Source organism: Onychostruthus taczanowskii, unplaced genomic scaffold (genome assembly GCF_017590055.1).
Source record: "Onychostruthus taczanowskii isolate IOZ18803 unplaced genomic scaffold, ASM1759005v1 scaffold65, whole genome shotgun sequence".
NCBI classification, from domain to species: Eukaryota; Metazoa; Chordata; class Aves; order Passeriformes; family Passeridae; genus Onychostruthus; species Onychostruthus taczanowskii.
The window spans coordinates 2812774-2829182 of record NW_024504233.1 but is presented as its reverse complement, the minus strand read 5'-3'; the positions used below and the strand labels follow the sequence as shown (position 1 = coordinate 2829182).

Genomic DNA, 16409 nt, shown 5'->3' with positions numbered 1-16409 from the left:
AGGTAATGCAATAATAGTGCAGCACATACCATGGCAGTATTACAAGAATTTGCAGTAGAGCATTATAGTTTCAGTTGCAATTACATGTTCATCTTCCCTGAAAAAATAATCACCTGATACAGCCACTGAAAATTAAATACAACCTCCATGTCATATATAATCCTTTCTCCATTTTTAACTCTCCACATCTGGAAGCCACTATACCTCAGGGACAGGGATTATTGTCTTCCATGTAATTGCAATTGGTTGGAGTCAGACATACAAGTGAAATCATGAGGCTGTAAACTGAGAGGGTTTTGTATGAAGAGTAAAATCAAAATCCAATCTGATTTTTCAAACTGAACCATTTTGTGATTTCACAAATTTCCTCATTTTTAACGTTAGGAGTTTCCTCCTCTGCATTACAGAGAAGAAATGTCACATAATTTATTTGTGCAGGCAAAGTGCCAGTATGGATGGGCTCCAGGTAATTAGGGATGTGTGCAGCTGTAGGACTCTGGCTTCCACATGGAAATGCATAAATGCATCATGAGTTCTTCAAAACTGCCTTTTGCAGTGACAATGTATGGTGCTGCTCAAAGCCCTGAGAGTACCTGAGCACCAGGCATATGCAGGATTGCCAGATGTCTGTGGTAACTTTTGATAATGGAGGTTTTTGACGCAGACATCTTTCAGAATTCTGGCCAAGGACAAACCCTCCCAGTAATACTTTAGGCTGGGAGAATGCAGACTGTAAACCTTCCACTCCTGGATCCAAGTGATCAGCATCACAACTCAGTGCTACATCCTTTGCATTCCTCTTCATTTAAAAGCTACAAAAAATGCAAATTCACTGTATCACAGTAACATGATATGCTAGTCTGCAGTCAGTACTCTGCATGTTGAATCATTTCTCGTATGTCATGGACCAGGTATCAGAAAGGTCAATCTCTCACAGTATCCTCTCAAATGACTGCTTTATTCATTTTACAGGTTATTTGTGAAATCCTAGTAATGTGCACTCCAATGCAAACACAAGCATCTTTTTCTTGTTTTCTCACTTGACAATTCTCTGACTTGTAGAAGTTAGTTACCTAAATTTTGAAAGCTTTGAAAATGTTTCCATAAAATAACTAATCTGCCACAGATTTACATGAACCAAGGCACCTTTGGTCACCTTGGCTGTGCAGAAAAGCCTTACAGTGGGTGAAATAACACCATTCTTAGCTTCAAGAGAAAGGTGTAAAACTATGAGAACAGGACAAGAGGAAAGGAGGTGTTTGCACCAAGTGGATTGCTGTGATTGACAAATTTTGTTGCTCCTCTGATTAATCCTTTCCTTCTTTCTCTTAAGGGGAGTGAAATCACAAAATTGCCTCAACTTCTGTGACAGGTGTATGCAGCAAATCAGATTAGTAGAACTTTCCATCCATCACACACTGATGAGTAACTTCTTATGGAAGCTGATTTGCCAAGAATTCATATTTTGTACCCATTGAAACTGACACAAATCACAAGCAGAATGGATGACGATAAAATGCTGCCCAATAAACTCAGGAACAGCACAAACTGTGATTGCCCTTTACAGTTTTGCCACCAGGATATAAATTTTGGACTATGTCTGCCCATAATTGATTTGCACTTGTAACCCCCAACCCTCAAATAATACATGCTTCAAGGATTAAGAAGAATAGTTTTTAGACAGCAGACAGCTGCAAGCCTCTTAGCATTATTGGGCACTAAGGAAAACATTTATGCCATAATCACTCGGTAAGCACACTGAAATACAAGTCTCTAAATTCAGCAGTGGCTCTGATAGCTACTGAGTGTCAGTAGTACAAAATATAATACAAAAAAAAATATTATCCCCCAAGATATTTTCAGCTTTAGAAACAAAATATTTTCTTATTTTCGTTGGTAAATGATTTCAAATGTTTTCAATATTTTTCCCCTAAAGATACTAAAAATATACAGAGATAGAGCAGAACAAAATGGAATGAAGAAAACTGAATAATTATATTAGAAAAAATTAACTTTTAAAGGAGAATGCAAATACAAAAATACATTGTATTCACATCAAACGACTTCAAGACATTTTGAAAAGCTATTCCAATAGTATCACAGAGATGGATAACACAAGTATGTTTTTTTGTGGTTTTTTTTTTTCTTTTAAGTACTGTCTTCATTTTTCTGGGCACAATTTTAGAGGGCTAAACCTTGAATTATATGTATTGGGTAGCTACAGCTTTAAAATCAATGACAATTGTGTCAAGTGCATTATAGACAGACAAATAAAACTGCACAACTTAAAATCAGTGTCAAAAAGTCAAGGTCACTTTTGAGAATGTGTTTTCAAATTACAATGGAAGATAATGAGCATTTAATTGCTGACTTCCACTCTAGATATTAGAGTTTGCTCATAAATTTGGGAAACAGGGCTGCCTGTGCAACAATATGCTATCCTGGAAAAGTGTGTTTTGCTCAACTCCCTACTTGTACAACAGCATGGGCACAGGTATATAAACTCTATATTGAAACATTCAACTCATTTTTTTTAATTAATTTGCCTAAAAGTAACAAAGAGTACTTACCTTGTAGCTTAGATAACTTAGCAACAGAGTTTCAAAGAGACTTATTACAGCCACAGACACCTTAAGTGAAGTGAAAAAATATGTGTATTAATACCAGCTTCTAGAGAATAGATATTAAAATTGTAATGAAAATAAAAGATTACATAAAACAGCTCTTCTATGAATCCTCTCTGAAACTCTCTCAGCTAAGAGCATTTTGCTTGAAGCTTAGATATTGTTATTTTTCTGAGTTTCATTTATTCCTAAACAGTACCAAAATCTTCCCACATGACAGAGAGAGAAAGAAGCTGTAAATAAGCAACCTCAGTCAGCTCTTTACTTTCTTGTGAAGATGTTATGAATGTGTGGAAGAACAAATGTTTTTCTTACTGTGTATAATGCAGAAAGCATAAAAAAATGATAAATATGAATAATTATTGATTTTAAGATTTAAATGCAGCTGAGCTCGATTTACCAGCCTCCAATTAGATTATATAGTTAGTGCATGTATTAAATAGTTTAAAATATTTAAATAGTCAAATATCAAAATAGTGAAAGAAAATACTTAAGTCTTTATAGATATTAGGAATTTACTGACATTCTTTGCACAGAAAGTATTTGTATTTTAATGTGTATCAGGGATATTCCAACAAGATGGATTCTATCAGGATTTTCAATTTTAAATTAATGCTCCCTACAGCTGAAAACCCTGAAGGGTGCACAGTGTCTTTATCTAGAATTTAAAATAAAGATACTATGATTTGGGAAATAATTAAAATATACAGAATTGTTAAAATAGGCAATCAAAATATATCAGATTCTCTATATTAGTTTTACATAACCTTGGGCTTTATTTTCAAATAAATTCCTACCCTTACCAAATAGACATATTAGAAAAGGACTGCATGCATAGACAAATAAATATCTCAGTATTTTTAAATTAAATTTAATAAAGTAATCTGAGCACTAGTTAAAAATTATTCAAACTGTGCATATTCTACAGTATTTTCAAGGGCTTCTTTCCCTTAGAAAATTGCGTATTATGAAGAGAATCATTGCATTGGCATTGCACTAATCATGGTAAGAGAATATAATGGTATAACCTATCTGGAAGCTTATGTAAGTTTTTTCTTAGTGAAAAACTACATTTCACAGAGAGAAACAGTACAGATCAGCTGATCTTTATGCTTTTGCTGTACTTGGTGTTCAAGATTTCGTCGCTGACATCAACATTTCCAAGTATCCTTTAACACTGCTACAATTCTGTAAATTAATATCATCTGCAGTTGTTACATGGAAATAATGGAATTTGTCATTTACATATTACCTGTAATCCCCATAAAGGTAAACTTCGATTCACCCAAATAATGGGAGACCTGTTCATTACAGTAAGGAAATAAATATGAAATTAATCATAATCTGGTGTTTCAGACAAAAAAAGAAAAAAGAAAAAAAAGTTGTACATGTGAAAAAAAACCTCTCAGTAATAAAAACTTTAAATCAGTAGTTACCTACTGAGTATTAACAAGACTTGTATTTCTAATCCACAGTGAATCATTAGGTTCCTGTGGGAAACTGTCAATCCTTTTGTGTGAACATTTTACTATATAAATCATATCTAACTCTTAGGGGCTGTGGTATCTTGGAAGAATCCTATCAATGCTAATAGGCACTTGATACAACACCACTAGAACGGGACCCTCTCAATGGCACAATAATTTCCTGTTAATCATTTACTGCTACTCAGAATTGTTTGGTTTTTTTTTTAATTAAGGGTGTCCTTTTTTATTTCTGCAAGGTATCAGCATTGATGGAACCCAGACCTCACACCAGCATCCAGTCCAACAGTTCACTTTGCAATCAAGAGAAATAATTAAAATATTAAATGTAAGTAATGGCTAGAGATTTATAGAAACATCCCTAGTATATGTTAAAATGCTACCATTCCAGATGGAAATGGATTCGTCTTCCTGTGTTCCCTTCCCACCATTCTGTGGACATTTGGGTTGCTGTTTTAACTTAGGAACTCACCAATCAATCATTCCAGGTGTGTAGTTTTGATGGGAACAACTCCGGTTTAATTCCTTACTGACAGTTGCCATACCATCCATGCAAAGTCCATTTCCATTAGCAAATGTGTATGGGAACACAGTCATAAAACGTACAGGAGGAAAGGGATATTAATTACATCATTAAGTGGTCTATGAAATGCATGCAATAGTTTGAAACCCAAGGCAATCAATACAGACATTTTTAAAAGTAAAGTAACTTTACTTTTAAAGTATGTGTTCCATATCTGTATGTGTTCCATATCTGTACATAAAGGAGTGTGAAGTATTCCAGTTTTTGAATATTACTTTTCAAATTTAAGAACAAGACAACTGCAACGATACTTTGTAAAGATGAACTAAGTACACAATATATACTAAAGATCAAGAGACCATAGAAATCCTATCCTATGGATAGGCTGTGATACAAAGAGCACATTCTCAACAGGAAAGACTGCAGCAAACTAAACTCCTCTTTTGAGAATATGAGGAGGGCTGGAGATGCATGCAGCAGTATTTCAAGTACACAACTGGTGATACACAAGTAAAAATATTGGCCATTATACACATTATGTTATCTTGCCTTTAATTGCTGGCACAAATCTTCCTTTTACATGGTCGTATAAGGATGTGGGAATATATAATTTGTAAATGATGACAAATATCCTTCCTCATCCTTGGCAAGCAAGGTCAGCAGAAAATAAAGGGATCTGCAGCCCACAGATTAGCAAGAACAGTATATGTACCTGCTCTGAGTGGGACAGTGCTGAACTGTACCCATTAATAAGGATGCTTTATGTCTTAAGCTCTTTCCTGTACACCCACTGTGCCTGAAGGAGTAAATGCAAGACACCAACTTGTGCAGGCATTTCTGAAAACCAGGAAATAAATCTGACTAAAAGAATTCCTCCCAGATTTGTCACTTTAAAACCAACCAGGTGAAAACATTTTCTGCAGCCACACTCTCAGCACACTGAGTTTCTTTCAGCAGGCTATGACACAGTACCTAGAAATTATTTTTTTTTTCATATCACCACATCTTTAAGAATACATTCAAGCAGGAGTTTTGGTATCAAGCCCTCAGGATCTCTACGGCATTAATGGGGTGCCATTTATTTGTCAGGCACAGCTTCTAAGATTAGGGCCTTAGTAAGCAGGCAGAAGGACTAACCTGAATCTTCTCAGGCAGACAAATATTATTCAGAGACAGAACACACCAACTAGTCTCTTAGATGTACCACAACACCATGTAGGGGAATAACATGTATAGAAAATATAAATACACTCTCTGGTGAATTGTAAAACACTTGGATTGAAGGACATGCCAAGAGAAGTGTGAGGCGTTCAGCAGTCTGCAGATGTATATGAATATGCATCTTGGCACATAAATACAAAAGTATATTTGGCACAAGGTCTGATATTCTAACCTGTCCTGCACACCCAGACAGAACCATGCAGTACAATATACTCATCTGGGCTCACCAGAGATCTCATAATGAAAGAATTGCAGCATGCCAGAAACCATGATTAGATAGAAAATGCTAAGTCCCTGAGTTGCTAATAGGCCTAAATTTCTAAGGATGGATTTCCTCATCTCCACAACTATTTGTGAAAACTTTATTGCTTGTTTCCTCTTATTGAAGAGACATTCTAAGGTCTATGTAGAGTCAAAAGTAGTTTTTTATGGGTCTTGTTTTTCAGGGAAATTTCTTCATGGTCATTTTTCAGAACTTACAATTTCTCAAAATAAATTTTGACAAAAAAAATCTCAAATGTGTCTTCTGTACTTCCTATTCACATATCGTTCTCTCATGCGCTGCTGAATTAAGCAAATATTCTTAACCTCTCTTTCCTTTGGACTTCATTCTTGCAAAGTAGAGTATTACTCCTGTGCACTAGCTTTTTTGGTGTTACCCTTACTAGATATAACTGACATCCAAATATGAAAATTAGAAACCAAACTCTGTCCCTTCCTTAAAATTGTGTGAAGACTGCTAGTTCTATCATCCTAAGCTGAGTATTTTCTTATGTGCTTTGTTTCTTTCAGCATTTAAGGACAAAATAATCAAATCAAGTGAAAGGAAGTATGTTAATAAAATGTGATGCTTATTAGCATTAAAAATTGAGGAGATTCAATATTCCCAGGATATAAATACAACAGAAGTACAGGATTAAATAAATTACAATTTCTTCTATATTTGGTGATTAATTGTGTAACACATTAAAAAAACAGGGTGATATAGAAGATACAGAATACCATACTGGCAATTTGGGGTGTGCTACACCATTCATTACAGCCATAAATCATTGTGAGTATAGAATGTACCTTTGGTCTCACTCTTCTGAAGTGTTTCGAGAAAACAGAAGGCTAGAAAATTATCATCAATATCATCTGCATGAAAGCTCAGTTTCACATATTTGTCTGCCCATTTCTGGGATCTGGGGTTTTAAGTAATTTAAGCAAAATCCAAAAAGAATTGTTGCATAAACTGTGAATCAGACATTTGCAATTTTACACAGAAATGTCATGTAATAATACATCTAAAATATGTGTTTGCACAATTATATCTGATGCACAGTATCTAAGGAGAGAGCCAGGATTATTCTAGTGGTAAAGAGAAAAAATAATATTGTTATATTAGTTCTTATTTCCATTCATAATGTAAAGGCAGCTTTGTAATTCTTGCAAAATATCCAGAAGACATAAAACAAATCCTTCATGTATTTAATGATTTATTTCTTATAACTTAAATAATGCTTTGAGAGCAGAAATGAGGAAAAAACCCAAACATTACCATCCAAGTCCTTGTGTAGGATCATCCAGCAGCACACGAACTATGTATAGGAAACAGCTTAGTAGCTTGAGAGAGAAATTGAATAATCGTATTCTCAGACCTAGAGAGAAGAGGGAAAGAAGGAAAGGAAAAGGAAAAGGAAAGGAAAGGAAAGGAAAGGAAAGGAAAGGAAAGGAAAAAGAAAAGAAGTTCAGAGGTTTTAAAATTTCACCAACCTTCAAGGTAAAAATAAAAGGAACTAGAATAGTCTTGTAGTAAAAAGCTAATGTCTATATAACCACTCCATATAACTCAGCCTTTTTTAATGTAAAGAACCATGCAGTCACTTGTTTGAAAGCTATTCTATGCTGTTAATTCTTCACTGATGCCATTCTCTGGGTCCTTGGTAGTTTGAAAAGTTTGCTTTCTTGGGAGGGAAACCAGAACTACACAATGGTTTTTGAGATACAGGATACAGCAACATGAAAAGACATACTTTCAGCCATAGGCAGAGATAGGCAAGCATTTAAATATTAATATCTAAAGAAGTCTTCATGCAGTAGCTTCACATACAGAATATATAACTCTCTTCCAACTTTTAAAATATTAAACTGGAGTTATTTAATGCTGAAGTTGAATAACTATGCATTCGAGAATCAGGACATCTGAAAGTCATGCTGAATGCACAACTGAACTGAACTTGTTCTACAGAACATGTAAATATTCTAAATGAACAGATAGGCCACAAATACTATCACAAAATATTACACTATTTCCCACAAATATAGGTTTAATGCACAAAGCCATGATTCCTTCAAAGGGATCCACATGGACACTTACTGCTATCACACAGTCAATTTATTTCACTGCCAATTGGAGTCATTATCGACTGAAATGGAACTTTTTGGATTTTTATGTGATTTTGCAGTCATTAGAGGATTAAGGTTTAAATTTTTAGTACTGCTATTGAATTCAGCAGACTTTTTTGCTAGTGTGAATATTTTCATCTGACTCTTAGACATAAGCATTCATTTTCTAATCAATTTTAAACGATTGACTAATGTTAGGTGACTGGAGGTCACTGAAGCAATATTTTTTTTTAAGTCTTGCAAACTGAGAGTCCAGTTCTGTGTGGCTGAGCCCTTCTATCCAAACCAGAATACTCTGAATCTTACCCAGATGTGACTTCCCTTGCCCCAGTCACAGCAAGGACACTGTGCTTTATTGCTGTGTTGCAAATACTTCAGCAGGTCTGCTGAACTCAATGTAAATACTGTGGTTTAAGAACTACCCAAATAATGCATAGCCAAAGCTGTGGGCATACATTCCCTTCTAATGAGAGAATCACAATCATTTTATGGTAATATTACCTCTTTTTTTAACTTTACTCAGTCCTAAGTTCAAAATCAGCAAAATCAGGTAAAACTGATAAATCAGTTTTTATGTCTCCTAGTTCCTTTCCCATTAAAACCCCATCTACTACATACACAGAAAAATAGAATATTGATTCTTAAGTATTTTACCATGCCATTTCTGAGCGAAATCTTTAGGTTTATTACATAAAACTGCTTATTACTATAAACTGTGAAGTTGCAGTTATCACATAAGAATTGGATGGACTTTTACAGCATCTTGTTTCTGAGAACTAAGGGTTAAAATCCTGTGGACTGTGAGAAGTCCCACAGCTGTTACTGGCAGTTGGGTTTGAGAACATTAACCTAAGGATTCCTGCTCCCCTATCAAGAGTAATTAGCCACTGACTATTTATTCCCCAACATGCCAGAAGGGGGGGAAGGACAGAAGGAAGCAAGCATGGTATCCTATTATTTGACTTGGTCATTTTTGTGAACTGTTGCTGAAGAAAACAAGAATTATTTGTTTGTCCTAAGCCTTTTGTAGAATTCTGCTGGAATATGAATGATTGTCCTATTGGTTGCCAGGCTATTACAACTAGGAAAGCAGATAATGTTTAAAAAAGCCCCTAAACCTAAACAAATAAAAAAGCCTACCAATTTTGTATTGTCTAACTTTCTTGGGCAAGTACAGAACTCTGTTGTTTTTCTCCTGCTTTTTTGCTCTGTAAATGTTATTCTTGGTGTGAAACACTTGTTTTCTGCATTGGTAACGGCCTGGTTTCTAATCATCCTTTGAAATTATATGTTGGTTTAAATGCCAAAAGAAAATGGTTCTTTTCTGATTGAAAGCTACATGAATACAGCAGACTGGGGGTTCAGCCTGCTGCCTTAAACCCTTAACTCTCAAACCTCAGTTCTGGATATCTCCATAGGAATGGCTGTTTCCCACAGAATGGGAGGCAGGGTTTTCAACTCAGCCATGCTTTCATCTAAGGGTTTCAGTAGAGAGTGCATTTTGTGGCTCGGGCTGTTTATAAAGCAAGGCAAAGTACAGGTTCTGTGGCGTAGGTGATTGGGTCAGTTACTAAAATATAAATAGGAAAAACAGGCTTCAAGTCCACCCTGGGTCACCTCTCCTTGCTCTGTGTGCCTCAGCCATTAGTGACATATGCAGCCACCCTTGCTAAAATTTGGGTAATTAATGCAGGCCTAAAAAATGCTTTTTTCCTCTGGTAAAAAGATTCTGCAGCCTCATAGCTGGGGATTCTCATGTGAGTTGGAAGCAATGCATGTGTTCCACTATCATGGAGATGTAGGATTTCAAATGTGGGAAGGAGGTGCACAAACACTACAGAAGGCATTTAAAACAGGTTTTTAATTATTATTCGGGTACAAAGAAAGCATTTCATATTTGTTTGCTTCCTGTCTATTTTTGTTCTGTATTTCACATGCTGTCAATGGATCAACATCGTCTGCTTGACTTAATTTCCTTTTCTCCATTCAGAGCCAGATTGCTTAAGTAGCAGGGTCATTGGCACAGAATATCTCTATGTTTTGAATATGAGTGGTGCCTGAAATTTGTGTTCAGCTCCACCCATTGTGCACTGTTATGCAGTTATATATATTTTTAATGGGAATGCAATTTCACTGTGTCTGTGTAACAAAGTTGTTACATACTCTTGTTTTATTTAAAATAATTGATAATAGCATTTCAAAATCTATTTGTTTTGTTAACTAAATATAACTATGTCAAATCTTATGTCATTTATCTACGTCATTTTCTTCTCACTTTAAACAAGTATTTGCTATTTTTGCAAGCACTTTAAGTATAGAGTGATACATGATGTTTTACCACTTCTGACTGGGACTTTCACTTTTATTATAAATTCTTCATGCTCTCCTTGCAAGCATTTCTGTAGATTAAATGTCAGATTTAGAGAGTTGGTCTAAACAGAGTGACAGATACCAGGTGAGGATTTTAGAATTACCTCCCATTATTCCTTTCCCATAAGTCACTAATATATTGCTGATTTTCAGCAAAATTATTTCAGTGGCAGCTGGCTTTAGGAGCTGGACCAAAATACGCTCTTAATAGTTCACATCCTAGTGATAGTTATCCTTTATTCCCTCTTCACTAACTTGAAACTTCACTTATCTTTTCCCTTTGGGACTTATTGTTGGCTGTGATAATGCAGTGTGTGGTCCTGGCAGGTTACAAGCAAGCAAGTCATGAAGTCATGCTTGTATGACCATGTCATTTTCTCCTTCACTCTTTTTTTCTTCTTCTTTTTTTTTTTTTTCGTGAGGGTGCTGAGTGACACATTTGTAAGATATTGTTTCATACACTGTTTGAATTTAATTAGACATTTGCTTGCAGAAGATTGAGTGGAAACTAGATTGACATGAGACACAGATTAGGCTTGTTTTATCAGTTTATCAGTTTAAAAAAGGGTAATAATTAATAAAACAGTTGATATTTCAAGTTACTGACCCATATGTGATTTAGATCAGGACAACATTCTGTAGAAAATGCTTATAAATTCTAGACCTGACTGCTCTGGTTGGCAAAACCATGTGATATTATCAAAACTTTTTGGTGAACAGGTTTGACTTACTTACACTGTCCAAAAAAATTTCTGATCCTACTGACAATTTTTTCTCTCAATGACAGCAAGTCCATCTTTAATAAATATGTGAAGGAAGGTTTTTAGTGCTCTCACTGAACACTGTCTGAAATCCATTATCTTTGTTTATCAGCTCCCTGGTACCTCTGGGCAAGAGACTCCTCCTGTTTCAGTGGAGGACTGAATGAGCACATGTAAGAGAAGCAGGTTACAGTGTCAGCAGCAGCTCTTCGGAGGAGCTCTTTCTCTGGGGAGACTCTGGTTCCGAGCATTTGGACAAGAACCAAGATCTGCATAAGCAGAAGGAGTGTTTGAACTCATTAATACTGACTGCTTTGGCTTGGGAATTTTTCTTGTTACTCATGGTTCCTTTTTTTTTTCTTTTTTCTTTCCTTTTAGAGGAATATTTTTCTTCCTACACTTGGAAAGCAAAAGAAGCTTAGCCAATAAAATTATCAAGTTCTGTGATATAAAGCTAGTATTTATTTATTGCTAGCTCTTACAGATAGATTTTTTTGCTATGTCTTATTTTTGAAAGCTTGATCTAGTCTCCCCAGTGTTGCTTGTCTGTATATTTTCAGACAGGGGTATCAAAAATTTCTTTCTTTTATTTTTTTCTGTCTTTTTGCAGACACAAAATCATGAAACAATTTCAACTGTACAAAGGAAAAAATGTATTCTTTGTAGTCTGAAAGCTTTATGTATTGTAATCTTAGTTCTTTACATGTGACAGGCAAAGAGAGGTAACTTCAGTCCTGCTACACAGAAGAAAACTGAGGTCAGTTACTGATCTTCTGACCTATAAGCTCCACTGTTCTAACCAAGATTGGATAATATTCCATGTTTCCACCCACTTGGATCAGCTGCAAGGATGCATTTAAAAAGATTAATATCTTAATTCCTCCACATTATTTTCTTCCATGATGGCCAATGATGTTAAGCACATATATCAACGAAGATCTATTTACATTAGACTATACTGTTGAGACTAAATTAAGTTAGACTATAGGCTAATGACAAGGACTACATTTCTGAAGTACCACATCCCCAATAGTCTCCTTTCCAAATTTTTTTTTTCAGTGCAGATAAAGTTTGAAACTTTAAGAATACTTAATACTTCAAAAAGCTGGGTACTTTTGCAGTTTTTTTCTTTTACCATCCTAAGTGTCTTTGCTTTCCTAGTCACAAGGTCACGATTTATCAATGAGCATTGCTGCCAGATCATTGCAAATTAGTCAACTTGATCACGACACAGAAATAAAATCATGATTTTATTCAACAGTTCGTGACATCACTAATTGTTTGATCCTGCATGAGCACATGATTTTCAAGTTTAAATATTTTAACTCAGAAGAAAATTAACAACTTCACTGTTGCCTTCAACTGAATTTGATTTTACTTAAAAGCATCACAAATATGCTTAAGAGAAATTAATACAACTGCTTACTTGATCTTTGGTTTTTGATGAAGAAGAGCTTTAGTCTCTCTTTAAATGTATTTTCATTCATATAGAATTCAACTTGCACCCTGAAATAATAAAAAAGAAAGTATTAGGATTGGCTATGAAAGATAATAAATCAGTATTTCATAATAATTTGATTCTCTAATAATCTATTCTTGATATAAAACTGGAGGGATTTATAGTGAGTGTTCAGCTAAAAACCCACTTGGCTTTGAATGACTAATGTAGAAAGTTTTTAAAAAAGCCCAAACCAAATAAACAAAAAAAACCCAGCACCACCAAGCACAAGACCTTAATTTATCCCCTTTACATTCAGAATAATTGTCATATTACTCAGTCTACACTGGAAAATAAGAAGGCTCTATGCTTTTGGGATTTTCACTGGATGACCATTCTCCTATTTGCATGTTAGTAGGGAAGATTTTCTTGACGTCCAGGTTAAGCCTCCCACCTCAATTTAACTCCTTTCCTGTAAAAGTGACATTTTAATGATCCTTCTTTTTTCTATCTTGTTCACATTTCTGTTGAATGTTCATGTTTCAGTCCACTTGTTTGTACTCACCTATCATGAAACACTCATGTACCAAACAAAACCACCCTCTCTGAACTTGTTTTTGTCACCATGAAACAGTGAGAGCTGAAAGCAAAATTATGCTGCAATCACACAACATTGTACAGGAAATAACTCTCCTCCTGGTTATATTAAAGCAACAGGGGCATCTTTCCTCCATTCCCTCAGCTCTGCCTGGGTATATTTCATCTTTCTGTCCCTCAGTTCAGCCTGAGTACCACTCATGCAATAGTTATCAGACTAGAAGAGAGAACTGCTGCAGGGACTGGCCAGGGAGGAAGGTGTGTGCCACTTCTGTAGAAAACCTCAGGCTGCTCAGAGTTGTGGAGCTCCAGTGCTTGCTGGAAGATGAGCAGCATTACTCTCATTGTCACTGAAGTCCCTGCTCTACTCAAATCACTGAATCTCCCTCCCCAAGCCAGCTGTCCCCCAGAAATTAATCTCTACCCCAGCACATCTGTGCCTTCCTAGAAGTCAGAGCTCAGCTGGAGAAGCTCTATTATTGCTACATCTCCCTTTCTCTGTAGATCATCATGTTTTGCACAGCTGCATGCACTTTTTCTGCTCATGAGCATGCTTGAATTTTATTTCAGCATCTCTTCTCAGCAGTCTTTCATCAAATAACTGTAGTTCAAATACTTGGTTTTATAGGTATTTTTCTAGCAGAATCCTGACTTCAGTTTTTCCGTTCTTGCATGTGAAGCCTTTTGCTGAAACAATTTTTGTACAATATAGTGTTACATGTAACGTCTCTCAAACAGTTGTCTATACCAGATATTTCCATACACTTATGGAATTGATGGGTTATTTATGGTATTAGAATGGGTGACATCTCAGGCAAGGTGACTTTTCATGCCTGCCTATTACCAGAAGTTTAGGCATATCACTTTGTAGGACAGTGTCATAAAAAGAAGACTCTGTGATTCACTCAGAGAAGTCCAGTTAATTTTAACTTGTAATTGCCTTTGGTGTATTTTATTGTAGTGTTCCTTATAGGATGGGTAATTACACTACCTCCTATTCAGAGGAAGCACACAACACAACCTCCTTTTTAAGAATCTATTTTCCAAGGTACTGTCATTAATGCAGTGACAATTTTAGTGGGAAACATCTCCCATGATTTGGCAGCTGCCACATGCTAAGTGTACATACTTAATCTTCAAGGATGTATTTCAAGAGGTAAACAAAGTGACACAAGCTACTGGAGTAAGCATTGAAAAGATGCATGGTGGTTTTGGTTTTTTTAAACACATTCTGAATGAATCTGTCAGCATTTTGGTAAGAAAATTTCAGGAATCACTTTTCATGAAAAAGCAACATGTTAACAGCGGGCCATGATTTAATGATAAAGAGGGAAGAGGATGTGGGAGCTAACCACCCTCCTATCACCAGCCCTATGAATTGCTCTGATAGCCTTCTAACAGCTGTCTACTTGGCTTTTCTTAGAAACCTGTGCTCACAGGAAACTGGGATTCCACAGTGCAGCAGTTTCCATGGCAAAATGGATTACAAATGCTGCTAATGCCACTTCTGTGGCTTCTTCTCCATCCCCTGACTTCTTAAAACTTTAGTAAAAACTGTAGTGGCCTTCTGCATTTGCAGAAATACATTATCACACATCTATAATCAATGCAGTCTCCTGATACTCTGGCTACCAGAGAATATTTCACTTTATTTCCTCAAGGCTGCTATTTACTAAGTAAAGTTAAGTATGACTGGCTGAAGGAGCCCCTGGCAAGGACAGAAATCTCTAGATACTGATCTTTCCCAAGACTACTTTTTATTTCTAAGGAGAACACTCATTCTACTTGAATGTTCCTTACAATCTTTAAATGGTTAATGTTTTACCTCAAGTATTTGCTCATTTCTGTATTCTTCCCACTATGAAGTGTAGCCTAGAAAAGGAGGTTTTTGGGAACCTACAAAAAATAAATTCTGATCTCCCACTGAAATATTGAGAACATTTTGTAGCAGCAGTGGTAAAGGGCTTGAACAAGATTTTTCTGGACTAAATTAATATAGGTTACTAAGGATGTTTCAAGTGAGAGAGTGAAATTCTTGTGATACACTTATATAAAACTTACTTTGTTGCAGGATATTAAAAATTTCATTGCAAGCAAATGGTTTTGACAAAATGTGGCGCACCACACAAATCAGGGTGATAGTACATGTACATGCACATCACCTGGCCTACAGAATACATTTGGGTTTATTCTGTACTTATAGTGTAACTTGAAAATGTAGTTTCAACAATTTGTGCTTCATGTTTATCTTCCTGTAAAAGACAGTCCACCCTAACCAGAAGGAGGTCAAGCTGAAGGATTAAAATACTATTCCTTGATAGTGGTTTCAGGGAGAGAAATGGTTGATGAATGTAAGGATTTTGTTTTTGCAGTCAGCTAATAGCTTCAGAATTTTTCAGTGCTTGTAGCTGGCAATGAATATTCCATGAAAAGCTGGTTTGGGATGTTAAAAGAACAGGTCTTACGTTCACTGACTCTTACTTCAGCTGTGTTGAAAATGCACAAATACATGATGCACCTGTAGCAAAAGCTCCTGAAGTTATTTGTCCTTAAAACACAGTGTGCTGTGTTAAAACTCAATACCACTGGTAGTGGTCTTCACGAGTTTAAACCCAAAGAACAGTGATGTCACTGAAATAATTTCAAGTCTTTCAAACTGTAACAATCATGTTAAAGTACCCCAAGTCCAATACAAACTGCCTTATTATAATTCAATTAAGATGCAATTTGAGAAGTACATTTTAATGTAATACAAAGTATAGCAGGAAAATCCTAATTCCAGTCAAGGACATTAAGGCAGAGCACTGCTGGTGGCTGTAAAACACTGGGACCAATCTCTCTGTGCTCTGGCTACTTAACTGATTTTTCCTGCGTTTTTCCATTACTATTTACAATGTTAATCTAACCCCATAGCCACACTTTAGTATTGCAACAGTATTATCTTGCACCCTCAAAGCTACAAATTGTCTTTCTTTCATGTTAAAAACCAGATTTGGCAGAAAT

The 16409-nt window shown here is 35.7% G+C and overlaps 1 protein-coding gene across 2 annotated transcripts in view; it reads right to left on the bottom strand.

The window, feature by feature from the left end:
* KCNT2 (potassium sodium-activated channel subfamily T member 2) overlaps nucleotides 1-16409 on the bottom strand; it is a 115401-nt gene that overhangs the window by 74157 nt on the left and 24835 nt on the right. For both annotated transcript variants that reach the window (XM_041420768.1, XM_041420769.1), the window contains exons 2-6: nucleotides 12798-12877; nucleotides 7393-7492; nucleotides 4581-4637; nucleotides 3877-3925; nucleotides 2571-2630 (exon numbers count right to left, since the gene is read on the bottom strand). In XM_041420768.1, coding sequence (XP_041276702.1) covers nucleotides 2571-2630; nucleotides 3877-3925; nucleotides 4581-4637; nucleotides 7393-7492; nucleotides 12798-12877 — 346 coding nt within the window. The remainder of the gene's footprint in view (nucleotides 1-2570; nucleotides 2631-3876; nucleotides 3926-4580; nucleotides 4638-7392; nucleotides 7493-12797; nucleotides 12878-16409) is intronic.